Source organism: Arvicola amphibius, chromosome 9 (assembly GCF_903992535.2).
Source record: "Arvicola amphibius chromosome 9, mArvAmp1.2, whole genome shotgun sequence".
Taxonomy (NCBI): Eukaryota; Metazoa; Chordata; class Mammalia; order Rodentia; family Cricetidae; genus Arvicola; species Arvicola amphibius.
In genome coordinates this window covers 152681-179804 of record NC_052055.2, presented here as the reverse complement: position 1 = coordinate 179804, position 27124 = coordinate 152681, and the positions used below count along the sequence as shown (strand labels likewise).

The 27124-nt window shown below is 41.2% G+C and overlaps 1 protein-coding gene across 3 annotated transcripts in view; it reads right to left on the bottom strand.

Annotated features, from left to right (window-relative positions):
* Ptdss1 (phosphatidylserine synthase 1) overlaps nt 1-27124 on the bottom strand; it is a 55600-nt gene that overhangs the window by 6489 nt on the left and 21987 nt on the right. For all 3 annotated transcript variants that reach the window (XM_038342873.2, XM_038342874.2, XM_038342875.2), the window contains exons 5-10: nt 26395-26553; nt 23589-23740; nt 19435-19576; nt 17483-17595; nt 15396-15461; nt 3489-3588 (exon numbers count right to left, since the gene is read on the bottom strand). In XM_038342873.2, the coding sequence (XP_038198801.1) occupies nt 3489-3588; nt 15396-15461; nt 17483-17595; nt 19435-19576; nt 23589-23740; nt 26395-26553 (732 nt within the window). The remainder of the gene's footprint in view (nt 1-3488; nt 3589-15395; nt 15462-17482; nt 17596-19434; nt 19577-23588; nt 23741-26394; nt 26554-27124) is intronic.

Genomic DNA, 27124 nt, shown 5'->3' with positions numbered 1-27124 from the left:
CTCCTTCACATTCTTTAAAACTCTATCATGTAGAGAACTGCTAGTTTGCATATGGATTAGATTTCATATTTCTCTTGCTACCATGCCTCTATTGCAACCTCCTTGGTAAAGAAGGGGGCAGACAATTGGAGAACTGAGACCCCCGTCTTTTGGGATCTTAGAAGGACACTGACTTCAGAGGATACTCAGCAAATATGACTGACAAAGGAATAGGCCAGAGCCCTTTCTTTCACATCTGGCTATGAGGCCAGATTTCTTTTTTCTTTGTTCTTACTGTGCTAACACCATGGGGATAAATGACTGTAGATAGAAGCCCCCAAAAGAGTAATAAACCTTTCTCTTTGAACCGATCTCAGATATTTGTTACAGGAATGGAAGCTGACTAGCTTATTGGTTTCTTTTCAGGCTGAGTCCTCTCATTGCCTGCCATACGTCATCGTGTCAATCAGGGACTCTGCCTGTCTTCAGGGTCTCGCTGCCATCTTATGGATGTCAGAGAAGCTCTACTTGGCCTTTTAAATCCAGCTGCTCCATGGAATCCCATCTTTAGGCAGCATCTCAAGTTCCTGTAAAGTGACTTCTAACTCTTCCTATAATCTCATGCTGTCTCCTAGTCCTACATAGGTACAGCTTGGCTCAGCCCACCCCTAAGCAAGCCTTTTCCAATGTTACTGAGCACATGAAAATTTCAGTGAGGCAGACAATGAGATAAGATACCTTCATCTGTAAATTTAACCTCAACTCAGAACTGTTGTTATAGGCTGCTCTCATGTGCCCTGGCCTGTTACTACCCAATCCAGAAACCCCAAAGTAATTACAGGGCAAGTGTCCTATACAATTATCTCCAGGACAACTAACAAACCAACTAGTCCCTTCCTTGCTCTTAATGCCTCTGCTTCGCTTCCACCTGTCACTTGTCAAATAGGACCTAGCAACATACTCTGATTTAACATCCTTCCTCAAGACTCCATCCTGCAGTGTTTCTCTGTGACAAAAATCAGATCACATTCTTTTCTCATTTATAAATTCTAGGAGACCCAACTACAAGTATGGTGTAGGAGGTCCTTCTGTCTATATGTTGCTTTCAATTGCTTAATGAATAAAGAAAACTGCCGTGGCCTAGTTGATAGGGCAGAGAAAACAGAACTGAATGCTGGGAGGAAGAAAACAGGGTCAGAGAGAGCTGCCATGGAGCCGTCAGAGACAGACATGCCGAATCTTTCCTGGTAGGCCACTGCCATGTGGAGATGTACAGATTAATAGAAATGGGTAAATCGAGATGTGAGAGTTAGCCAATAAGAGGCTAGAACTAATGGACCAAGCAGTGATTTCTGTGTGGTTATTTTGGGTGTAAGCTAGCCAGGTGGCGGGACAAGCAAGGCCCTCATTCATCAACGCAAGTATGCATAGAACTTCCTATACAGGAAACTCCTACCCTCTTCAGTGTTTGATGTGGGATTCCACTCTGTGTGCTATGAATTTTTTTTTTTTTTTTTTTTTTACCACTGGTTAATAAAGAAGCTTCTTTGGCCTATGGCATGGCAAAATACAGCTAGGCAGGAAAACTAAATTGAATGGAGGAAGAAAAAAGGCAGAATCAGGGAGACACCACATAGTCACCCAAGAAGCAAGATGTGAGGTAACAAACCACGAGCCTCATGGTAAAATATAAAATAATAGAAATGGTTAATTTAAGATGTAAGAGCTAGCTAGGAATAAGCCTAAGCCATTGGCCAAACAGTGTTGTAATTAATATAGATTTTGTGTGATTATTTGGTTCTTAGTGGCCGGGAAACAAAAGTGCAGTCGCCATTTACAAATGTTCCTTCTTGCCTTTCACAGTTCCATGTCTACTCAAGCTGATCCCTTGATCTGGATATGCCCAGTCTTTGCCTCTCCAACTTTACATACTTTATATACTCATTCTTTACATACTTGCTGAGATTCCTGAGAAACCTGATACCAGATTTAGTACTCATGACAGTGGTAGCAAAAGAATGATTAATCTTATTTATACTCACAAAGGAAAATGTTGTGGATGCAGATATAAACAAAATCAACTCCACTACATAGGTTAGGACTAGAATAGCCAGGTATGACATGCTGACTGGCTGGCCCCATGCACTGTCATAAGAAGTATCCTCTACCACCTCTCAGGGGCACTCTGGCTTATCCTTGCTGTAGTTCCAGGGCTTTCCAGTAGCAGGTAAGGTGAGCAGCCCTCTACCCATGCAGGCAGGTCATATTCCAATCTAAACCTGAAGTGACCATGTCAGAGAACAATCCAAGGAGATCAGAAACAAAACAGCACATATACCTAATATCCCCAACTCACTCTTTCTTCTCATCTTATTAGGATAGAAAAATACAATTAATTCTGTACTTTAATCAATTAATTATTAATTCTATATTTTAATTAAATTAGAGATACTCACTCCCTATTACTGCTCAAGATCAAGAAGAGCAGAACAAGAAACAAGGTGCTAGTGTAGTTGGAATTTCTAACCTACAACCCTAAAAACACACATAGCAAAAGTAACAAACAAAATAAAACAAAAACACCTTACAGAAAATCTAGGATGTGTGCTAATTACAGGATAGGATGAAGTTGATAAGACAGTAAGAAATTTATACGACAGAAGAGCTGCTTTCTCCCTCAAACAAAATCAACTGCAAGGGAGGGTGAGCTAAAGACATAAGGAAATGCTACAGAGCAAGAGGCATGACAGGTATGACAGCGACTTGGGATGGGTGGATAACAATTGAAAGAAATTATAAAAATGTGAAGTATAGGTCAGAGAAGCCTGGATGAAACAGTGTCTTCTAGACACGATGAGACCACTGCACTCATGAACTCACACCATCTGTGGTTTCTGCACAAGACCTGAATACAATTAAGCTACCTAAATTTCCAACAATTCGATTTCAAAGGTGAGAGTAAAGGACAGAAATAAATGGATGGAGCTCTGGGCTGATGCTCAGCTGGGCTCCTCTCTTCAGAGTGGGTCCCTCTCTGGGGTAGCAATGTGGCCTACAAAGGTGTTCTACAAAGCAGAACACCTGTGGTCTGATTGCTTCCAAAACCACTCTGCAATGCCACGTTGTATAAAACCCATGTATAATGACATGTATGTTTTAGCCACAATGACAGGATAAAGGAGAGGGCATGGAAATTGTCCTTGTTGCTGCCTCAAAGTCCTCACAGTTCACCTCATGTAGACACAAATCCAGAAGCAAAGTAATCACATAGGTGGTGTACCCGCTGAGGCATCTATTTGGAAATGGCCAAGGCGACCCACTTCAACTGCTATATGGCTGTATTTTAATCAAACTTTTAGACGTGTCCAATCAAGTTATTAAGAAAATGTCTATAAACCTCTAGGGAAACCTTGTGTGCAACAGAATCTAATTTTTTTTTTTATTTCAGTTTCCTTAGAGACAGCTAGAGAGTTTAGTTAACACTTTGGGGTGTGAGAATAATAACTTACCACACAAAGAAGCCAAAATACAACGTAGAGTATCTGGGTCTTAGAGAAGAGATCTTGTCCAAATTTTATGCAAACAATAGCTTCCAAGAAACCAATGACCCTAAGCAGACAAGAAACAAGAAATTCTATGTTAGTTTGCCTTATTAGAGCATATCCATTGCCAGAAACATGCAACAGATGAGTCACAAAGTCAATGGTCAAGCTTTCTGCTCCAGACACTGGTAGCAGGTACTGTACAAAATGACATAGTTCCTCCCCACCACGCTTTTTTCTTAAAATATTTTCCCCTCTTCTTTTCTCTAAAATCTTAACTCATTGGCTTTTAATATCTACAAACACCCAGCATCACCTGAGAAGGGACCCGCTGAAGCACAGAAAATCTACTATCTTTGAGAGGGGGTTCAGTTTTTTGTCAGAGTTCAGAAGCTACAGAGTTGGTTGTTGTGGGCTAGAGACTGCCTTCTCTACCCTTCACCTGCTGTCTACACACAGCGAGCATGAGAGCCCTCCAATGGAGTCTATTATTATTTGAAGAAGTCAACCACATTCTCTCCTAGTCTTTCAAGAGTTTCATGATTAAATATCCTTTGTTTTACTGACAATATAACCTTTTATCCTCTCTTAACTCAAGCAATTTTGCTAAGAACAAAAAAAAATGTTAACACACACACTAACAATTCATGATTTCCATTTAACTAAAAGATTAAAGAAAAGTAACAGGCCTTTATTAAGGCTCAGAGGTTGAAGATAAGAATGGAGGAGGTGAGAGTTACAAGCTGGGCTAGAAAGATAGCTGAAGAATACATATGTTGAATAGCACCACTTTAGAGAGTGTATGCTTGGAACAGAATCCGGACAATCAATTATTGGTGAGTGAGTACCTTGGTCTCCCTGTCCACTGGCAGACAAAAATCAAAGCCATCATCAAATACATGGTTGGTTGTAGCAGACTGTTTGCAATTAGACTCACTTCAGAAAAGCAGAGAAAATTAACAGAAAGTATTCTTGATACTAATTTCTAAAGTTTGGGACTCTCTCTTTTTCTCTCTGTACCCAAAGTTAAATAGTAGCCATCTGGAAATATTGAAGACCACTGCTTCTTAATTACCACCATGACCCAAAATCCCAAGCTTAAGAATCATTTAAACTCATAAATTCTTACAAAATAGTTAGTACACCAATCTTGAAGTCTAGGCCATGATCTCACACTGGATGGAAGTTAGCTTTTACACCTTGAGCCTATAGTGCTAATGGGAGTCACTCTTTCACTGGGACAATAAACAAGGCTGAGTCCAGGACCCAAGTCTGAGTATCTTCACGTCAGTCATCCAAACTGAGCATAGCATGAGAGTTCTGAATGTTCACTCAGATTTAAGTTTCTTTTCAAAAAGCACACTGTTAATGGTTTACATGTGAAATGTCTTCCCTCAAGAAGCTCATGTTTACATATTAATACTTGGTCTCTAGCTGGTAGTGCTGTTTTAGGAGAATATGGAACCATTAGGAGACAGAACCTCATTAGAGGAAGTGAACCTCTAGGAGACAAGCCTTGATGTTTACAGCTAGTTCCACATGTCCTCCTTCTTAGTCCACAGAGGCATGAGCTCCTGCTGCCTTGATGGGCCCTGCTATCTGCTTTCCCCACCATGATAGACTGCACCCTCAAAGTATGAGCCAGAGGAAACCCTTCTCCTTTAAGATGCTTTTTCGGTCATTTGGTCACAGCAATGAGAAAAGTAACTAATATATAGAACTAGCCAGTTAGTGCTGGCAACAAACCACTTCATTTCCACCCCCACACACTCACACATATACCATTTAAACACAAGTCTCATAAAAATAACTGCAACCCTCATTAAACAAAATTTACAGGAGGCCTTTGTTTTCAACTAAGCTCTTGTCTCAGGTCCCAATAGAGCAGGTTAAAAGTCAGTCAAAGAAGTTTTCTGTAACCAAGTAGAAACCAAGGTATTTATCTAATTTAAGAAACTGGAACTAGAGATTACAAAATTGTAAAATGTGCCAAACAGGCCAATTTCATAGGCATAAGAAAGTTCTTTCTACTTAACCCTATAAGGAAGGCAAACTGAAGCAACCTAATGTCAATAGTAAATTATTTGTTTATGAATGTTTCCTTATCTTCATCTTAAAGGAGCATAATGCCGTGAGATAATCGTTCTATTCTTTGTTTCTGCTTTCTCCCCACCCTTTATTCTCCATTAAAATGAATCTATACTCCTCAATTTATTGCATTTGTCCTACTTTACAGAGTAAGTATTCCCCAATTCTAGAAAATAAGAGTAATTAAGATCTTTGACTAAATTGTAATTTGTCCTTTGACACCTACTTTGGTGGCTTTCCATTCTGCTTCATTTTTACTTTATTTTTCCTTCATTTTTATTTTATACATATAGGTGGTTTGCCTGTATGTATGCCCATGCCTATGGAGGCCAGAAAAGGACATCAAATTCCCCGGGACTGGAGTTATAGTTGGTCATGAGCTACTGTGTGGGTGATAAGAATCAAACCCAGGTCCTCTGGAAGAGCAGCCAGTAACTACTGAGCTATCTCTCTAGTCCTCTATGTTGCTCTTAAATACTAATCAGGATATACTCAATGGGTTTCATAAAGACCTGCAGTTTTTTCTAAACACCAGCATCCCAGGACATAAAAAGCCCCAGTTAAGCCATTATGTGTGTATATGGACACATCTCAGTAGGACAGTGACAGCTGAGTTGAGGAACTTGCCTCACTCCATTTTAAGGTAGGAGCCATTATACTGTATTGGAAAAAAAAAAAAGTAAGCTTCTATCTACTGTAAAAGCTGAGTTGCTGCCTTTAAGTCTATTTTCTGGAGCCAGACCTGCCCCAACCCATGACCTTGGCTTGTTTTTCTGAAGAATACCTGGCCCTCCCTAAGCATCCCTCCACATGGAGATCATATGTGGTTTTGAGATTTTTCTGTATTTTCTTATTGCTCCATTGTCTTTCTTCTGTAAACCTGTTTTGCAACTACTCATGATTTTACTTCTTAAAAGGGGCCCAAGAAGGGACTAAGGCCTGGTCTTTTTAAACAGACTTAGGAGGCAGGCACTAGTCAGCTCTTGTGTGTACCCCAATAAAAACCAAACTTGCTTCAAATTTGGCTCAAAATTGTGGTAGTGGTATTATTATTCTTACCCAATGGGATTAACATTTTCTGGAGGCTTCAGTGAGATCAGGTCACCCACCCAAATTCTAAAGCTAGACCTTCACTCCAGAACTCCAGGGATGAAGTGTTAGCTCAGAAGGTTCCAAGGTTCTGGGGTACACTTTCAGCTTCAGGGACTAATAGAGTGAACTGCTGAGAAAAGCAGTGGCATCCACAGGTGCCTCCCTGAAAGCCACAGTCTGGTCTGTTGAGTCCCCAATCTGGACGTGGGGGTGTTCGACAGAACCTCAATATTCTCCTATCCAGGACAAAACACAAGATGTAGCACTGTTCACCTGAGGTTCTTATTCTGATTTTATATCTCATTTGTATTGTCTTTGGCTTCATTTTTACTGCCTCTGATCTGACATTTGTATTTTCTGTGTTAACTGATTTATTTGGACTTGGGGTGACTAAATGAACAGACAATACAGGTAATAAGCTCCAATAGCCTTCTAAAGAATTCTGACAAACTTTACCACGCTATAGTCAAGAAGGATTATGTTATCCTCTCACCAAGAGCTGCCTTTAAACATTCTGTAAAGCTGAATGGCCCACATTCAGGGTTGACTGACATTTGATTCTCAGATAGTCTGGGCAGTGGTAAATGTTACTCTTGGTAAGCATGGCTGCCTAGATCAGACTGGATACATCTTGCCTTGAACTAAAGCAAACTTGCAACCCAGCCTCCCAGCCCTCATGAAGGTCTGTATAGTCCACAAAGGGCAAGGTGGCCAAGCCGATTGTCAGCAGAATGGCCCTCCTTTAGCAGAAACTCTACAGAATTTGCAGAAGAATACCTCCTCCTTCCATATAACTTTACCATTCCACCCCCTCACTTCAACCTCCACCTTCATCACCCCAGTCCCACCATCACAGCCTCACTCTGCCCCTTTATCCACATCTACCCCTACCCCACTATCTGGCTCTTCCCTGTCTCACTGTGTTTTCTCCTCCAACTCTTCCCTACCTCCCCTTGTACTTTCCCCTCTGCAGACCAGCCAGGAGTCCATATATCCCTCCTGACTCCTCCTTTAATCCTGGTTCTGGGCTGGCACCTCTTTTGGTCCTTGTTCCCCTATGGCCTGTTTCCTAAAAAATCACTACCTGCATGTCTCTTTCTCCACTACAGATCTCCACAACTGGAAGAATCAAAAGCCCCTTTCAGTACTAACCCTGATTCCTTAATTTCTAATTGATTCTATATTTTCAATGATCTCCCCATGTGGGATGACAGTCAGCAGATTCTCTATACTCTTTTCACTCCTGAAGAAAAGGAATAGATTCTCACAAAAGCAGCTGAAGTACTCCCTGGAATAGCTTCAGTGGCTAACGACCAAAGGGGAAAGGCAATTGACCATGCTCTGCCAAGACAGAAACCCTTATTTCTGGGTAGCAGATGTGAAACAGGACCCCGATGGATTGTTTTCAGCTTTCCTGGATGACCTGAACACCTGTCAGTTATCCAATCCTATAGGATTCCAGGAACCCAGAGGACCTGGCACATCAAGGCGATTATCCCGGCCTCTGTTGTTCAGTCACTCCCTGACATGCATAGAAAGAACAGAAAATGGATGGGTTTGCAGGAAAGAACGGGTCAGAACTATTAGAGATAGCTCGAAAGATGTTTGATAGCAAAGGCAGCAAAGTTCTTTTAATAAAGAAGATGGTGTATCCCACTGTGGCTGCACGATAAACCCCAGCCATTTTAAACTCTACCCATGTATGCCACGATAAAGAGAGATCTTTACAAAAGGACCAATGTGCCTACTGCAAAGAAATGGATCACTGAAAAAATGAATGCCCATGCTGGAAACAGGCAGTTTCCCCCAAGCCCAAGTCAATCATAGTTATAGAGGATTAGTGAGGCTAATCCTCTTTGAATTAGGCCCCTGGGAGTCTATGGTAACCTTCACCATTAGGGTAACCTGTAAATTTTCCGATGGACATGGGGGTATGCATTCAGTATAATGGGAGCTTCTAGGTCCCCTTACCTACCAAACTACAGAAGTAAAAGGGGCAACAGAGGATACCAAAGAATATAAATGAACCACCAACTGGACTGTTAACCTAGGAGAAGGAACTGTGACTCAATCTTTTATTGTTATTTCTGAGTGTCCCTACCCTTTACTGGGGCAGGACCTCTTGAACAAGTTTCAGACAACAAAGTCATTCTTAGGAGACTCTCCTAGGTTGCAATTGAGAAACCCTAAGGCTTTTAGCTATAGTCTACCCAATAAGTGAGGAATATCTGCACCTACAAAATCCAACCCATTCCCTAGAAGGGAATGGAAAAAGTTGCTGATCCAGGAAATTCCTCCAGTTTGGGCAGAGGACAATCCTTGTGGCCTGGCAAGATATGTGCCACCAATTTTAGTACAACTAAAGTCTGGGTCAATGCTCATCTGAGTCAAGCAGCACCCCATCAGTTCAGAAGCCAGGGAAAGGACTAAGAGTCACATCAGAAACCTTCTTGAAGCAGGTATACTTATTCCTTGCCAGGCAGTCTGGAATACCCCCTTTATTGCCTGCACAAAAGCCTGGAACTCAGACTATGACTAGTACAAGACTTGAGCGAAGTGAACAAGAGGGTAGAATCCATTCACTCAATGTTAAAAATCCCTACATTTTGCTCAGTTTATTACCACCAGAGCATAAAGTTTACATTGTGTTGAATGTAACAGATGCATTCTTTCCTATGCCCCTGTTAGAATGAAGTGAGCCAATCTTTGCATTTAAAAGGGCCAACCCTGAACTGAGGCTAAGGGGACAATCTGGACCAGACAGGATCAGATTCAAAAATTCTTCCACTATCCTCAATGAAGCACTTAACCAGGATTTACATCTCTCCCACAGTTAGGTACCCTGAGGCAACCTTGCTTCAAAATGTGGATGATTTGTTATTGGCCACTAAAGACAGGAAGACTCTTAGGGAGCCACCAGAGACCCTCAGGAGACTCTAGCCCATTTAGGCTATGGAGTTTCTAAAAAGTAAGTCCAAACTGGCTCACTTTAGGTTACCTGCTTGGGATATGAACTGAGAGTAGGTAAAGAATGCTGTCTAATGCAAATCCCAACTCCAAACACCAAGAAACAAGTTAGGTAATTTCTGGGAGCTGTTGGATACTGCTGTCTTTGGATACATGGGTTTTCTGAAATTGTCAAACCTTTGTACTCTGCTATGGCTGGGGGCAACACTTCTTTGGAATGGAATGAGGAACATGAACAGGCCTTTAAGAACTTAAAAGAGGCTTTGTACAGGCCCCCACTTTAACTCTTCAACCCCTTTTATCTTTACATTCATGAAAAAAAGGGCATTTGCAAGGGAGTCCTGACTCAGACCCTGAGTCCCTGGAAAAGGTCACACCTTACTTGTCAAAGAGACTGGGATCCTGTAGCCTCTGGATGCCCACCCCTCATTAAAGAGGAATCACAGCTGACACAATTCTTGTGGGGAAAAAAAGCTGACAGGTTCACATTGGGACAGAATCTAAATGTAACAGCTTCATATGTAATGGAAATCCTGCTGAGGGAAGCCACCAATCCGTGGATGTCAAATGCCTGTCAGACTCAGGATCAATGCCTTCTTTTAGATAAGGGCAGACTGACCTTCAATAAATCTTTGGCCATCAATCCTGCCACCCTGCTGCCAGATGACAACACTGAGAAACTGATCCATGACTGCATGGAGATGCTGGACATCATCCCAGGTATGCAACTGGACCTGACAGACATTCCTGTTACCACCAGAGATGCAGATTTCTACACAGATGGCAACAACTTCATTCAAGAGGGAACCAAGTATGACAGGGCAGTGGTGGTCACAGTCCAGAAGGAGACACTTGGACACAAGCCTTACCCAAGAGCATATCTGCCCAAAGAGCAGAAATAATTTCTCTGATGTAGGCTTTAAGATGGACTGAAGGGCTGGGCAGTGGTGGCTTGTGCCTTTAATACCAGCACTCAGGAGACAGAGGCAGGCAGATACAAAACAGAACAAAAAAAATAGAAAAGGTGGGCTGAAAGAAAAAAGGTGACTATCTACACAAACAGCAAATATGCTTTTTGTCACAGTTCATCTTCATGAACAGATATATAAACAGAGAGTTAGTAGTAGTGGTACAAGCCTTTAATCTCAGAACTCGAGAGGAACAAGCAGGCAGATCTCAGTGAGTTCAAGGCCAGTCTTTTCTACAAAGTGAGTTCCAGGACAGCCAGGACTGTTTCACAGAGAAACCCTGTCTCAATGCCCTCCCTCACCCCCAAAAAAAGAGGGGATTGCCTACTTGCTAGAGACCATCTGGTTGCCAACTGAACTGGCCATAATACATTGGCCAGGATAACAAAAAGACAAAAAAGCCCAAAACTCAAGGTGAAAACCATATAGATCAAGTCACCAAAGAGGCTGCTTTTGGGGAACCCAAGCTGTCCTGGAACTATCTGCTGTTCCAGAGCCCCCACTCTGCCTCAATGAAGATGTTCCTGAGTGTGATCAGAAGAAATCAACTCAGATTCTGACTTGGGGACTAAGGAGCACCACAACAGATGGTGGATCTTGCTGACAGAAGAATCTGCACGCCAAAGGTACAGGGCCAAATGGACTAACTGCCTTGCATCATGCCATACACTTGTCACCTAAGAAGATCTCAGAACTCATCTTCCCTCACGTCTGTGTCTGGCTACCTAGACACCAAGAAAAACTTCAGAACATTTCAGACCACTGCCTGACCTGTGCCCATGTAAATGAAAAGACGGACATACTTTTCCCAGGTCAACAGTGTTAAGGTACTGTACCCAGTGAATTTTGGGAATTGGACATTATGACATTATGGAAGTCAAACCAGGACTATATGGCTACAAATATATTCTTGTCTTTGTTGACACTCACTGGCTGGGTAAAGCCCTTTCCATCCAGAGCAGAAACTACCCAAGTGGTAGCTATGAGATTAATAAGGGAAATTATTCCCAGGTTTGGCCTCCCTGTATCTCTGGGGTCCGACAATGGCTTCTCTTCACAGACAAGTTATCTCAATTGCTCTCTAAGGCTCTTAACAGAAATTGGAAACTTTGTTGTATGTATCATCCTCAGAACTCAGGAAAGATAGAAAAGATGAATAGAACTTCAAAGAGACGTTAGCTAAATATATTCTTGAAAATGATGATAACTTGGTTGACCTCTTGTCTTACACCCTTCTAAGGGTATGATGTACTTCCTACCAAGAAAAGTTATACGAAATAATCTATGGGTAGCCACCTCCCATGATCCCTCAAGTACATGACATACTGTTATCAACTGTCCCACTCCAATCTCTGAGTCCTGAAAAGATTTGCAGTTAACCTTGGATAAGATTTTGCCCTCAGATCCAGGCTGCTCAACTGGTTGGGTACTGTCTCAACCCAGAGTTACTGTATTGGTCTGCAGCTTCAAAACCAATCAACTTGAACCTAGATGGAAAGGACCAGAAAGGACCTTACATTGTAATTCTCTGGATGCCTACTGCTGTTGCTGGTATTCCTGCCTGGGTTCATCATGCACACCTCAAGAAGGCACCTAAGGAACCCAAAGAAGAGGAGCCTAAAAACTAGAGGTAGAAAGTGAATGAAAAAACACCATTAAAAAAAGTCAAACTTTAAACATTATGTTCTTGCAAGCTGTTAGAATCTGCACCATGACTGTCCTATAGGTAACAGTTTTATTTTTCTGATAACAGAAATTACAGATGTGTTAAAATAAGAAGGGGAAGGAAAGATTCATTAATCACTTCAACTGAATTTAACATACCCTTAGTAACCCTGTCTATAACTTATGAAGTCTGGATGCATTTAGCAATAACAAGCCAAGGAAAAAACTCCTTCTGTGTCAAAAGAGATCCTCTATTCCCCGGCTCTTAAAAAGAAATTCGTATGGAATAAGGGTTTCTCATAAAAATTATAAAAGAATAATGGGGAACAAAATGAAACCTGTCTCCACTGTTTTAAATGAGTAGTGTTGCCATTGAAAATGTCTTTTTCTTTCACTGTGTATGTTTTCATTTCACCATTGTTTCTTGTTATTGTAATTCCACTACTTATTTATTTAACTCAACAAATCTTTATAATCTGTTAACAGAATTACAAGCGTTCTTACTGAGAATTGAGATGATTCCTGACATCTACTAGATCCACTACAATCACCACTACTGTAGCCTTTCTGTTACCTGTCCCAGGACTTTTTGTTGAACTACCATTAGACCCAAAGTTAACCTGAAAGCCCCACCTCCCCAAAGATCAGATAACTTCCTGGGATTCTGGAAACTGTAGTTCTTAAAAGATAATGCCTGCCCAAGGACCAAATAACTTCCTGGGATTCTGGGAGTTGAAATTCTTGGAAACTAATGACAAAGCCTCATGGGAAAGTATGGGTTTTGCCCATATACGCTCTGCCAACATTGTGAGTTAATATTTATATATAAACAAAGTATCACTTTCAGGAGAAAAATGTATAAAATGGTGAAAAGGACACCTGAAGGGGGCAGCCCTGTTTGACCCTTGCCCTGCCCTTTGCTACCTTCCAAAAGATAAAATGTCATTATGTATGGGATGTAGACTCTTCTCTCTCTCCACATCTTGCTAAAGACACAAAAAAGAAGAAGGCAGTTACTAATTATTAAAAGAAATCAGATACTAAAGTTATTTTTGATTTTATGGGAAAGGAAATAAAGTAAAGGCAACTGGGGTGGGGGTGGGACAAGAGAGGCAAGTGGAGGCCTGGGTAGGGGGTTGAACACTCGATGCCTAGAAGCGGTTCCTTTCCCAGATACTGGTATGTACCTCACTGAAGGTGGCTCTACTTGGTGTTCATAGAGTCCTCCAGCATGATTTATAAAGAGAGATTTATTCATTTTTAGGTTGGCCCCTAGTTCTTCCAAGCTCACGTTTCAGCAGTTTTCAGTTCCCAAATAGCTCACATTTGCACTTGACTTCATATTTTCAAAATTTATACTTATTATTTTTAAGTGTGTGTGTGTGTGTGCTCACACATGTGTGCCGGGGATCAAGGAGGCCTGATGCATCACATCCCCTGGGGCTGGAGTTACAGGCCACAGGAATTGTGAGCTGCCAACATGAGAGCTAGGAATTGAATTCCTGTCCTCTATAAGAGCAGTATGAGCTCTTAAATGATGAACTGTCTCTTCCTAATGCTGCAACCCTTTAATATAGTTTCAACCATAAAATTATTGCCACTGTAATTTTGCTACTGTTATGAATGGTAAATACCTGATATGCAGTAATCTGACTGCGAACCCTGTGAAAGGGTCATTTGCTCTCCCCAAAGGGGCTGTGATCGAAAGGTTGAGAACTACTGCTCTAGACCCTGGAACTTAATTTTAATCACTGTCCAGTAAGGTACAACTTTCTATCACAGTGCTTTCTGCCATGCTTAGCCTTGCTGACTCTGCTGTTTCTCCTATTCACTTGGACTATATTTCTTAGATAGGCAATTAGAAGGAAAATGTCACAGTACCACCCGTCTGACCCATGTCTCCTTCCACTAGTAAACTGATACACATCTATGGAGAAGATCTTTGTTGAAGACTCTTAAACATGAAGAAAAAACTGCACATGGGGGGCAGGGGGAATTCCTAACTGAGAGCAAAGAGCTCATGGCTGGAAAGATTCCTTCAATTAACATGGGAAGAAACTGCTAACACCCATCCTTTCCAGAACTAAACATGACCACATGACATCAGAGGACATCCTCTGTCAGAGTACACCAGAATCGTAGAAATGTGAATTCTCCTTCTTCCCACATAGCACTAAACAAAAGAAACTTAATCTGCTTGATCACTCTTGAAGCTGCAATCACCTGGGCAGAAAAATCGGCTCACCCACTGGCTCAGAAGAAACTGGTGACAACAGCCCTTTGTCTCCTGGGACTGGGAGGCAGGAGGAGGGGTGGAGAAGAACTTACTGAATTCTAACTTGAATATCTACATTTTTATTCTTTAAAACCATAGAGAACCTCTTAGCGACATGTTTATACACACAAAGGAGAATTTGGGAGGGAGGGCAAAAAATCACAACAATCATCTCTGGATCATCTTCACATGACAGCTTCTTTTATATTTTGCTCAGCTATTTTAACCAAGTATGCACTGATTTCTAACTCTGCCTGTTTATTCTAAACTGTCACACTCAAATTAGAACCTAGGCTACCTCCTATCTCAGGGACTCATCTTCCTATAAAGATCCCTCTTGAACTCTGGATGTGAAGAAAGATCGCTGGTGACTTACCTGACACACAGAAAAGAGGCTTGACCATAAGAGGGTTTGGAGGGGAAATAAGGAGTATGAAATAGTCAGCAGTACATTAACTAACAACATTTGTACCCACAATTTGTAACCATGTGGCTGTGTTAATTCTTGGAGCAATAAAATTATACTTTGGGATGCATTAAGTTCTTTCACAGAGACCTTCTAAGGTCGAAATAACATGAGGTGTGGCTCAGCCCAGGACAGGATGATGTCCCAAACTCAAATATGTTCAGAGGAATTCAACTGATCCATACTGGATCTAATTTATTTTGTAGAGCAAGGACTCTGAGTTCTTCAATAAATAGTTTCTGAACTTGATCAACATCCTTGATGGGGAATTACACTAGAAGACTCTTAAGAAATATTCTATGAAATTTAGGGGTTCAAATGGTTTTGAAACCCCTGCAATCACAGATACTCACCCAAACACCCAGCACTGTGTCCCTACGCGCTTGCACTGCGTGTCAGTGAGGTAAGCATAGTACTGTCTGAAAGAGCAGAGTTGGAATACATGAGAACCTCTCCAGGCCAAGGTTCTACACAATAGCAGCACTTTCCAGAGGGGATAAAAACCTGCCCTGCCTTGCTTGCCATATTACAGCTGCCTGGTCTAGTTCTACTCAAGTGAACAGTCAGCCAGGGCTATTCAAACATTCCTGTAAGAGATTCTAAAGACAGGATCACAGTGTTGGCAAAGACAGCATTGGTCCAGCACCATTCCCACAGCCCCAAGCAAGTCAGTCTGGGCCCGATCCAGCCTCTCTGTAGAGTGGAGACCACTTCAGAAGGTCAGCTCCGGGCTTCTTCAACTGTCTCTTATGGCATCTTCAGGGTTATGGGTGTTGATTGTACAGGTAAAAACGTAGACATCTTTCCCTTGCTGAAACTGGAGGGGCCCTGGCTGCACTTCACTTTACCTGCATGACAGGGCTCTGAATGTTGCTAACAAGATTAGTAAAGAGTTTTCAAGTACTCAGAGCAGCACCTGCTGACTGAACTACATATGAGGCAGAGACATCTTTCAGATGTTTCAGGGTGTCACATGAAGATAAAGGCAGATAAAAGTCACTTTAATAAAGTGACCAATATAAAAACTATACCAAAATACCAGAATGAGGTATTTTGTATTGCACTTGAATTAATTCATGTAAAATGTGTGTTTACATGTACCACACATGGCTGTGTTTGGTGAGTGAATGTCAAATAAGACAGTGTGGTTTGGAGTCTCACAAGTACTCCTGAGCTCTGTCCATGCCTGCAGAAGGCAAATGAACCAGGAACTCACCATTTTTAGGAGGTTCCCTTGAGGATTTGAGAGACTCTGTGGCAAAGAAATAATATATGTACACAAAATTTTACATTTAACTCTGTGGGACTCAAAGACTTAATACCCATTAATGAACTATGACCCATTACCTCAAAGTCCCCAGAAAAAAAATCTGAACATATGTTTTCTCATTTCATCCACATTTTTATTACCTTACTTGCCTTTACTAGATTGACATGGTACTCTCTAGAGAACAGTTTTTCTAATTTTGTTTGTTGATATTGGGGGTAATAAAGATGACAAGAGGCAATGGCTGGGATAGTCTCTTTGAGCAAGGTGACTCTATCTCCTTTCCTTGTTAAAGTAGCCCCTCCACTTGTATGGTTCAAATGCAGATTAAAAGTGATGATGGGGCTAGCAAGATGGCTCAGCAGGTAAAGATACCTTCTGCTAAGCCTGGCAATCTAGAGTTCATTCCTGGAATCCACACAGTGAAGAAAGAAGACTCCTGCGATTCGTCCTCTGCCACAGGAGCCACGGCAACTCCACCTCCACCCCAACACAAACTTTAAGATGTGGAAAAGGGGTGGTGTCCTGGATAAGCTAAATAATTCTATTGTTTTTAAAAGTTCTAACTCCTTTAACGGCTTAGTTTCCATGGATGTGTTTCTTCAGCAGCAATACAGTGCAAATGCGATTTCTAAATAGGAAACTAAAACAAAAGAAAAGGATTAGCTTTAACTGTCCCTCGTGGGTGTCCAAATGGACTCTTCCAGTCCTATGAATGCAGAATAATATTGGCATAGACACTTACACTCACCATGGCTGTCCTGGAGGATTTTCAGGGCATTTAAGAAGGGAATCAATTTAACTGAATCTCAACAAAATCTCATTCTAAAAATAAAGTCGCTTGTGACTTCAACTCTATACAAACTTTTCTTCTTACCAATGATCTCATTTTAGAAGTCCAGTGTCACCTTTACTACTTTTAAACAGGATGTAAGAAGACCAACAGGGACAGACTATACAGGTACTGAAAACAAGAGACGTTCTAGGGGGTGCCACTATGTAATCACTTTCTTTTAAAAACTCTCACTGTTAGTACTGAGGTCTCAAATCAAAACATTTTCTAATATTCCAGGCAAATATTTAGAATAACATTTTTCAGTTGATGTGATAGGGAAGAAAACACAAAGCAAATATATGTCCTCAGCAAACGGCAATGGGACTGGACAGAATTACCTCACTGTAGGAGCTGTAATGCAGCCGATGAAGAGAATTCTACACCAGCTTAAAGGATGGCTGGCTTGGAACACAAAGATGTGCTTCAAGAAGAAGGTATTCAACTCAGTCAGCTGAAGAGAAGAGAGATCAGTCACCCTGTGCTGGGCTACACCATGAGCATACATTCCTTAAACGGGCCTTCTAGAGCTAAATATAATCAGGATGCCCAAAGCACTCTAAGAAAATACATGGGGTCTCCCAGAGATTGATACTTAAAGTAGTAACAGACAGTACATAACTACTGACCAATTAGGAGTAGGTCGCTTTCTCTCTCTCTCTCTCTCTCTCTCTTTCTCTCTCTCTCTCTCTCTCTCTCTCTCTCTGTGTGTGTGTGTGTGTGTGTACATGTATGACGAAGTGGTGGGAAAGGACTGTATGATCTCTGGTTATCAGCTATTTGCAATGTTCCTTGTGCACTTCTGTCACTTGGCTCCTCTGCATGATCTGTTGGGACAGTCAGGACAGACTGTGAGCCCAGGACAAATCGTGCAAATCAGTACTTCTATAGTCGTATGTAAATCATGCCCCTCTAAAAACAGCCCAACTCTAGATAAATCAGTATTGTCCTAAAGATGCTTGAGGTTCATTTGAGAGCTAACTACATGAGGCATGTAGTTTGTATGTTCAGGGTTGATGTAACTTTTGTTGCTGGTGTTCCGACACAGGGTCTTGCTATGCAGTGCTGGCTGACCTGAAACTATGTAGCCCCGGTTGGTATTGAATTTGAGTTAATCCTGTTGTCTCATTCTCCTGAATGCTAGGATTATAAGTGTGTGCCACCACTCCCAGCTTGTAAGGATTTTTTAAATTATTTTTATTTGCAATTGGTTGAATCTTCAGACATGGATCTTGCAGCTATGGAGGCAAACTTATCCACAATAATGATTTACTCATTTGCAGTTCTGTAAAATAAACTTTTATCAAGAAAGGAATTGTGTGAACAAGAATTTTCAGTCTTAAAAGTAAAATTCCCATTTATTTATATACTTGTGTGTGTAGTTGCACATGTGCAACACAGTGCATGTTTGAAAGTCCTAAAATTTTACATTTGATGATTCTGAAAGACCTTTAAAGCAAAATGTAGTTTCCCAGGGTGAGTCGCCAGGAGCTGTGAAAACCTCTAGGGACAGAAAGAAAGAAAAAAGTCTGTCTCCAAAACGAGAGGCATGAGACTCTTTCCCCAGTGGCTACTGAGATTTCTTCCACCTGGAATGCTTCTCTCCCCCAATTCACTGCAAGATTCACTCTATCCAAGTGCCCCATACCAACAGCTGAGACAGCTCTCTGAACATTATACAAACTAGGAAAGGCTGAAATACACTTTTGTACACCAAAGAGTAAATTAGAAATAAAAGAAAAGATTCAATGGTAGGGTGTTTGCCTGGTACATGCAAGACCCCAGAAAAACCAGCTGTGCTTCCTTCTAATAAGGAAAAGACAAAACTTGACACCAACCCAATTACTGTCTCAATTTTTTAAACAACTGCGCTCAGTATCTATTGAGAATGGGTTCCAGACATTCCCTGGATACTATGGATTCTATCCCCAGCACTGCAAAACATTAATTAACAAATAAAAAAATTTTAAAAACTCTTCCTATAGTATCTTTGGTTTTGAAAATATTATTCAAAACAGTGTTATACTCAATTCATTGGGTGATGGGTGCTAAATATGATCTTTTCCAGGAAATCAGTTCCTAATTTGTAATTCAGAGACTCCTATTTTTAAATATCGCCACACAGAAGCAATTCCTCAGATAGTAACCTAGATTTTAATTACTCTATATGCCAGCTACAAAAACTCTTCCAGAGTATCCAGCTAACACAAAATATAATCTGCCACTAGTTATAGCCTCCAGGAAGATTCATGTTTTGTTTTACCCCCCTTAGAATGGACATGTATAAGATTACCTGCCAGATGATCATGAATAGGTATATCCCAGCCACTCTCTGAAAGGAAGACTTAGGGTCAAACCACCTGACGTAAGTCCAGCTAGCAGGGGTGAACTGCAACACAGCACGTTTGATCTTCCCTGTGGTGGTATGGATGTCCCTAGAAGAAGAGAATGGAAACCATGAAATACAGGGATAAGAAAGAGCGGGGAAGGTAAAGCTGCACTGATGATATTCTAGTAGCTTCTCAGAACACAGAGGAAACTTTCTATTTGGAAGGGTCTCAAGCACAGGTCACAGGAGCACACTGAATGAGGGGCTTCAGGGTTCATGGTAAGGGTACAGTGATGTCAACAAGATCAGAGATCTGGGTGCTGCTGAGCTAACCAAGGGCTAGATTTGTGAAGTGTCAAAAGAAGTTAACAGGAATTAAAGATACAACCTGGAAATAACCAGGAAGAATGTAGACAGAGCAAAGATACTATTCCCTCCCATTCTGTATTTGAAGGGCCAAGGGGATGTTATGGTAAGGGGGCTCATGTTTCATGTTCTTGAGATCACTCCTTGTCCTTCCCCAGAGTTTGAGGTGACAATGATTTCTTTTTAACTTTTCATCAGTTTAATCCTGGGAACCTCTCATTCAAATGTCTCATGATACACAATGCATCTCACATGCGGGAAGACTTGGGTTTAAAGATGAGGTGGATGGTGCAGACCAGCTTTGTCCACATAGAACAGGGTACGCCAACCTTTTGGTTAGTGAGGAGTCTAATTTAACAGAGTTCTATACTGAGGACTCTTGTGTTTAGACTGTAAGCTCAGTGACAATGACATAAATAACAATGTTCTAGACCTTTCCTTCCAGAGGAGAGATAGAAGACAGGGGGAAAGCAGGTCAGGCCCTGTATCTACCTGCCTTATGCACCTCCTTCCAGAGGAGAGATAGAAGACAGGGGGAAAGCAGGTCAGGCCCTGTATCTACCTGCCTTATGTACCTCCTTCCAGAGGGAGAGAGATAGATAGAAGACAGGGGGAAAGCAGGTCAGGCCCTGTATCTACCTGCCTTATGTACCTCCTTCCAGAGGGAAAGAGATAGAAGACAGGGGGAAAGCAGGTCAGGCCCTGTATCTACCTGCCTTATGTACCTCCTTCCAGAGGGAAAGAGATAGAAGACAGGGGGAAAGCAGGTCAGGCCCTTTATCTACCTGCCTTATGTACCTTCCCAGCATAAGGATGTGCTGGGAAGACATCCCAGCACGGATGCAGGTACAATAGCAACAAGATCAGAGACTGCCCAAATTAAGAAGGATGGCAAAGGGTCCCTTTCCATATTTTCAAAATGCCAAACATAACAAAACAAATTGAAATACATTACAATCCAGAAGCAGATTATTAATGTAGTCAAGAGGTTAATTTAATTTAAAATAGTCTATATTCATTTATATATTTAATGTGGCTTTGAAAATACTGAGCCTTTGTTTAGTATGGGCTTATATTCTGGCATCTTGACAAAATAATTCTAAAGTCGAAGTTGGGATGATAAATGCATAAATATGGAAGTACCGTGACTGTATGTGAGTCAGCTTGGTAGAAATTCATACTCAACTGCTTAGTGATCATGTGTCTTTAGGAAAATTACTGATCCTGGGCTTCTCTATTACCATCCCAAGAAAGGAGCACTGTCTATCCCCAGGAATGATGCAAGGCTTTCATGTGGCACTTTGCTCCACTTGCTTGGAGCAGTGTCTGGCCCAGATACTGTTTACACAGTAGATCAGCTTTAAATAATTACAAAGGCCTCAGTCAATAGTCAAAGAAGGGATTGTTAGTAAGCTAAAGAGCATAAACTAGATAATCAAAAGGCAACAGGTACAAAACTTCTCCTTTGTACCACATACCAATATAAATCTAACCTAGGCTAAACATTATTGTGTAGGTTTATAATTCCAGCATGTAGGAGGCTAAATCAGGAGGATGGAGTTCAAGGTCAGCCCAAGCTATGTTAGTAGATTCCATCTAAAACACCAACAAGAAAGAAAACAAAACAAAAAACCCAGACAGACAAAACAAACAAATAAGCAAAAACTTTTGAGATAGAGCAAATATATTATTTCTAATGAAAAACATACAATCAAAGAACTGAAAGAAGTGGTACCTGGTGGACAGACCTGTAATCCCAGCTACTAAAAGCTGAGGCAGGAGGATTACAAATTCAAGATCTGCTTGGGCTACAGAGTGAACTGAAGACCACCACAGCAATTTAATGTGACTGGAGATGAAGAGAGGGCTGAGTATGACTTGGTGGCAGAGAACTTGCTTAGCACATGCAGGCACTGGGCTCAATTCAAATACTGTGGGGGTGGAGTATATCCAAATGGAAAGCTAAAGTACCATTAATGGCAACATGCAAGAATTCTTGAACTATAAAAGGCAGTGAAAGACAAACTCCAGAAGAATTAGGCAGAAATCCTTTCAATTTAATGTGGGATGAATCTGAAAGGTTTAAAAACAGATTCAAGGGAACAGTGAATGAATACATGTACATACTCAGGATGGGTGAGGCTGCAAATCAGCGAACTGTAGTCGTAAGAAGCTTACCAATTAAAAAGAGAAAAAGGACTGGAAATGCATAGAGAGATACATAGATACATCATGATTTTCACTGTAGCCTTTGAAACAGTAAAACTTTAGAAACAACTAAATGACCATGGACTATTTTATGGCTTGTATATATATATATATATATATATATATATATATATATATATATATATATATATATCAGTATATATGTATATGTGTATACATATATATATATATATATATATGGAAAAGCCTTTAAAATCATCTTTTGAAAGAATATTGGATGATTTGAGGAAATGTTCATATTTTGTGGTATAAACTTCCTAACGCAGTGAGAACATCTATTATCATACCTCAGCTCTTCTCCTCATCCATGGCTCCTGCCACAAGTTGAGGAGCAATGAATGAAGTAATGGCAGTGACACAAACTGCCCTTCTACAAGCATAGAGCGGGAGGGAGGGGTTTACACTCAAACTAGAGTCAGGGCAAAAAGTTTCCTGATGAGATGACAATCAGGGTCAGCAAAGGAAAGTAGAACTAGCCTCGTCTCCAAAATGCAGACCAAGTCCCTAGTAAAGGAGCTCGTGGATGGCTATGGGACTTTGGGTGCTTGAGGTGACAGGGAAAAGGGTCTTCCCTCCCAGGCCGTGGATAGACACTTTGTACTAAGACTAGAGAAGCCACAACAGAGGTGTGTGGTGGTTTGAATGAAAATGGACCCACAGATTCATAGGGAATGACACTTTTAGGAGGTGTGGTCCTGCTGGAGTAGGTATGACCTTGTTGGAGGAAATATATCACTGGGGAGGGGGCTGGCACTTTGAGGTTTCAGAAGCTCCAGGCAGGCCCAGTATCACTTTTTCTTTCTGCTGCCAGCCAATCCAGATGTAGAACCTCTGGGCTCCTTCTCTAGCACTATGTATGCCTGCACACCTCCATATTTTTCACTATGAGGATAATGGACTAAACCTCTGAATTCTAAGCCAGCCCCAATTAAAAGTCTTCATTATAAAAGTTGTGGTGGTCAGGTGTCTCTTTGTAGCAATAAATCCCTAAGACAGGGTGTGTGAAAGGATGAACCTAATGTTTTTTAAGAGCTCCCTCATACAACAGTCTGATGAAAGTTAGAAAGGCCATCCCCAGGGGCAGACCATTTAATCTATGGATGAGAGTTTAGATTCAGGCTGAGGAAATGAATTAAAGGAGTAGCTGTGAGAATTATTTTGAACCAAAAGAGTGCTCAAAAATGAAATGGCAAATGATTTCACATTTCCTATACCTGTTTTTCATGTTTTCAGACAGGGTCTCACTATGTACCTCAAGCTGGCATGAAAGTCACTTCATAACCCACAGCTTTGAACTTGCATAATCCCCCGTCTCATCTTCCTGAGTGCTAGATGACATATGTAAATCACTATACCCAGCAGCATTTTCTAGATGAATGTTTGAAAGTAGATTTATAATTATATGTGCTTCAATTGCCAATGTAGCATTCACCTGTTATTGTGAGATTATACTAAAACCCATTTGTAGTAAAGCCCAAACCATATACAACACTGTGACCAAGGTTTCAAAGAAGAGGACTCACTTGAAGCTTGCCCAGTGGTAAGTTCTCATCTCCAAAAATCGGCAAACAACCATGCCCAGCCAGATGCCACCACCATTACACAACAGGATGTCCAGAATGACCTGGTCCCACCAGCACTCAGCAAAGTTGGGCAGCAGATGCATGAAGAAAAGCTGAGGAACACAAGAGATGACAGTTGAGTAAATATTGTTAATGGGGCAGGGACCGTGAATATAGACACTTTATAACACATTGTTTCAGAAAATGTGTTTCCCTTTTCCCAAATGTATATAAATATAACAATAACAAAGTCTAACATGCTTCTGCTTTTTTATATTGAAGTGTTTTTTACAAACAACAAATAGCTCTCCTTTATTTTTATTTTTTTTATTTTTTTTTATTTTTTGGTTTTTCGAGACAGAGTTTCTCTGTGGCTTTGGAGCCTGTCCTGGAACTAGCTCTTGTAGCCCAGGCTGGCCTCGAACTCACAGAGATCCGTCTGCCTCTGCCTCCCGAGTGCTGGGATTAAAGGCGTGCACCACCACCACCCGGCTCTCCTTTAAAAACAAACAAAAGAAAACAAAACCGTGGATTTCAAACATTGGCAGCCCCAATGAGCCACATTGGTTGATGGCACACAGAAGTATCTTCAAGAGGAATAAACAGAGAGTCTTCAAAGCTGACAACAAAGTGCTGCAAATCCTCAAAATGGGAAGCCTGAGAATGCAAGCTGTGTGTTTGGGGGGCAGTTCCAGTATGGTGGCCAATTTGTGAGTAGCTGTAAAAGCAGAGAGGTTGGCTGTTGATGCATAGTGAAGGAAACTGAGAGGTTCAATGGGACATTTAAATAAAGTATTGGTGCTCAGCCGTACCATTTTCCAGTAGGCACTACTGTATGCATGGTGACCAGATAACAGGGTGTCTAAAATGAGTATCCAGGGAGGTTGAATCTCAAAATAAACCAGACTTGGGCAAGTGCTAAGGTGGTGACATCAATGGACTTTGGGGACAAGATGGACTCACTCTGAGTGAAGGCAACTGGGGATGGTTCCTGGAAGAAAAGAGATGCCTAGAAAAGGTCTAAAATACGAGAGGTATTTAGAGCTTCTTTCTGTGTCTAAACATGGATCACTGGTGGTGAAGGGGTGAGAAAGACACTCCTTCAAGTACAGCCAGGGAAATAGCAGGCTAGTAAGTAAGGATATAGAAAGAGAGAAGGACTGGGCCTAGGTTCTGATGGAGGTCTTCAAAACTACAAAGAACAAAGACAGTTGCACTATAAGCTTACTGAGGACAGGTTGGGAGTCAGTAGTCAGTTCCTCTTGGGACTCATAAGCTGATTCTAAACACTAAATTGTTTGTAGGAAGAAGAAGCCTTGATATGATGAAGGACTGGAAAGGAACAATTTCACAACAGTGTGAAGAGAAAGACTGCAGCAAAAGATGAATCAGACGTTGAGTGGGAGAAGAAGAGACTTTAGCATCTGTACAGGTATTCAGAATAGATTCCAGGACTTTGGGACCAAGGGATGCTGTGGAGCAGCAAAGAAGGGCAGAAGATGCCTCTGCCAGGTGAGGGAAAGCAAAGGAGGCTAAGAAAGGCCAGTTGCCTTATATAGTCACAGAACAACAGGGTAAGGAAGACGGTGACCCAGGTAGGGCAGCAGGCTTTACGTCTGCAATGCAGGTGTCATACAATGTCAGGCTGAACTCAGTTTCTTTCCTCTACAATGGGAATAGATACACAGTGCCTCTCCCTGATTATCAAGAGGATTCTTGATGGGATGTAAGGCCCTGAGCAGTGCTATGGATTAGTAGAAGCCCATCCTCTCAGAATTCTTATACCCTGGCTTCCAGTTCCTCAGAAAGCAAACTTACTTGGAACTGGAGTCATTACAAACGTAGCATCTTAAGCTCACACTGGAGTCAAGTAAGACCTGATCTATTTATGACATATGACCTTATAAAAAGAAGCCCACAAAAAGGCTCAGACACACAGGGAGAAGGCTACCTGATGATGAGGTCAGAGATCAGGGTGATGCATCTCTAAGTCAGGGCATGCTAACAACTGTACCAAGTGATACAGGCTCTTAAGAGGGAAGCCTGGGAAGGATGGCCGCAGCAGTGTTCAGAAGGAAGCAACCATAACCACAGCTTGATTACAGACTCTGACCTCCCAAACTGGGAGTACACTAATGGAAGTAGTCCACCTAACTGAAATGCTTCTGTAAGTCAGCAACGGCTGGCATTGAGAAATACGCTATGCACAGAGCCAAATACTGTGTGCTGGAAATGATTAATAAATACAAAACTAATTGGAATAGTTCTCCAACTTTTGTTTTGTTAATAGTTTCTCAGGGTGTACCTCTCATTAATTAATAAACACTAACTTTGGATCACAGGTCATTGGGGCTCTATTAGGAAATCATGATCAGAGACAAAATACCTGCTCTTGTAGTACAGAACACTCAATTCTACAGATCTCAAAAAGAAAGCTGGTATGTGGACAAAGTGACTCACTTCTACACAGATTTCCTCTTTATATTAATTTGTCTCACTTTGGACACCAACTTTATTTGTTAACTTGGTTTCATTTGTCTTTCTTTAAGACTAACTACAAAGGAGCACAAATTCTTAAAGACAGAGAGTTTTGTTTAGTTTTTGTTTCTTAAACAAAAATATACAGAATTGTCACAGGATTGTATAAATCCAGTTTTGCACACCAGGGACTAGAGAATGAAATGTCTGAGTACCATCTGACAACTTATAACTTCCTCTACACACATTGTGACTGCACAAGCCTGGGAATACCCTGTACATGGTTTACCTCTGTCAGCTCCCAGGTGATGCTGATTGTCCAGCAGAGCCCATAACTACGAATCAACAAGGCCTTCATGGCCCAGCCCCAGAAATGCCCAAATGCAAATATATCAAAGTGACTGACGATCCTCTCCCAGGTGATCACGTGGCAATTCACAGCATATTCCTGATTAACATAAAGAGTTCAAACATGATTAACTGTTTGCATAACAAATATAAGATACAACCTAAGGATCTCATGCAACATAGGGACCTCATTATGACTGAGGTATAAAAAATATGTATCAGGCATGTACACTTATATGCTCTTAAAATTCATAAAAATATGCAGAAATTTCTAGAAACTATGCTAAAATTGTTTTATGGTGCAATAGCCAACAACTTTTTCTTTAACTTTAGTTACCTGTAACTCTAACTCCCAGAAGATGGGAGGGAGGGAGCCTGCTCACCTGTTTCCCCATTATCAGCAGCAAGCCCAGGAAAAGCTCAGTCAATATCAATCAAACAAAAGACAGCTACTTCAGACAGACTAATTTAAAAATGATTGCAAAATAATTTTAAAAAGGGCTGTGCTCTTCAAATTTGTCTGACACTTAGGAAACATTTTTAATATTTTTTTTAAATCTTACTTTGGCCCATGTTGGGTGTCATTTTGTAAATGGAGACTATGCTTTCATTTCCCAGCCACTCAGACCAGAATAATTACACAAAAACTATTATTAATTACAACATTGTTT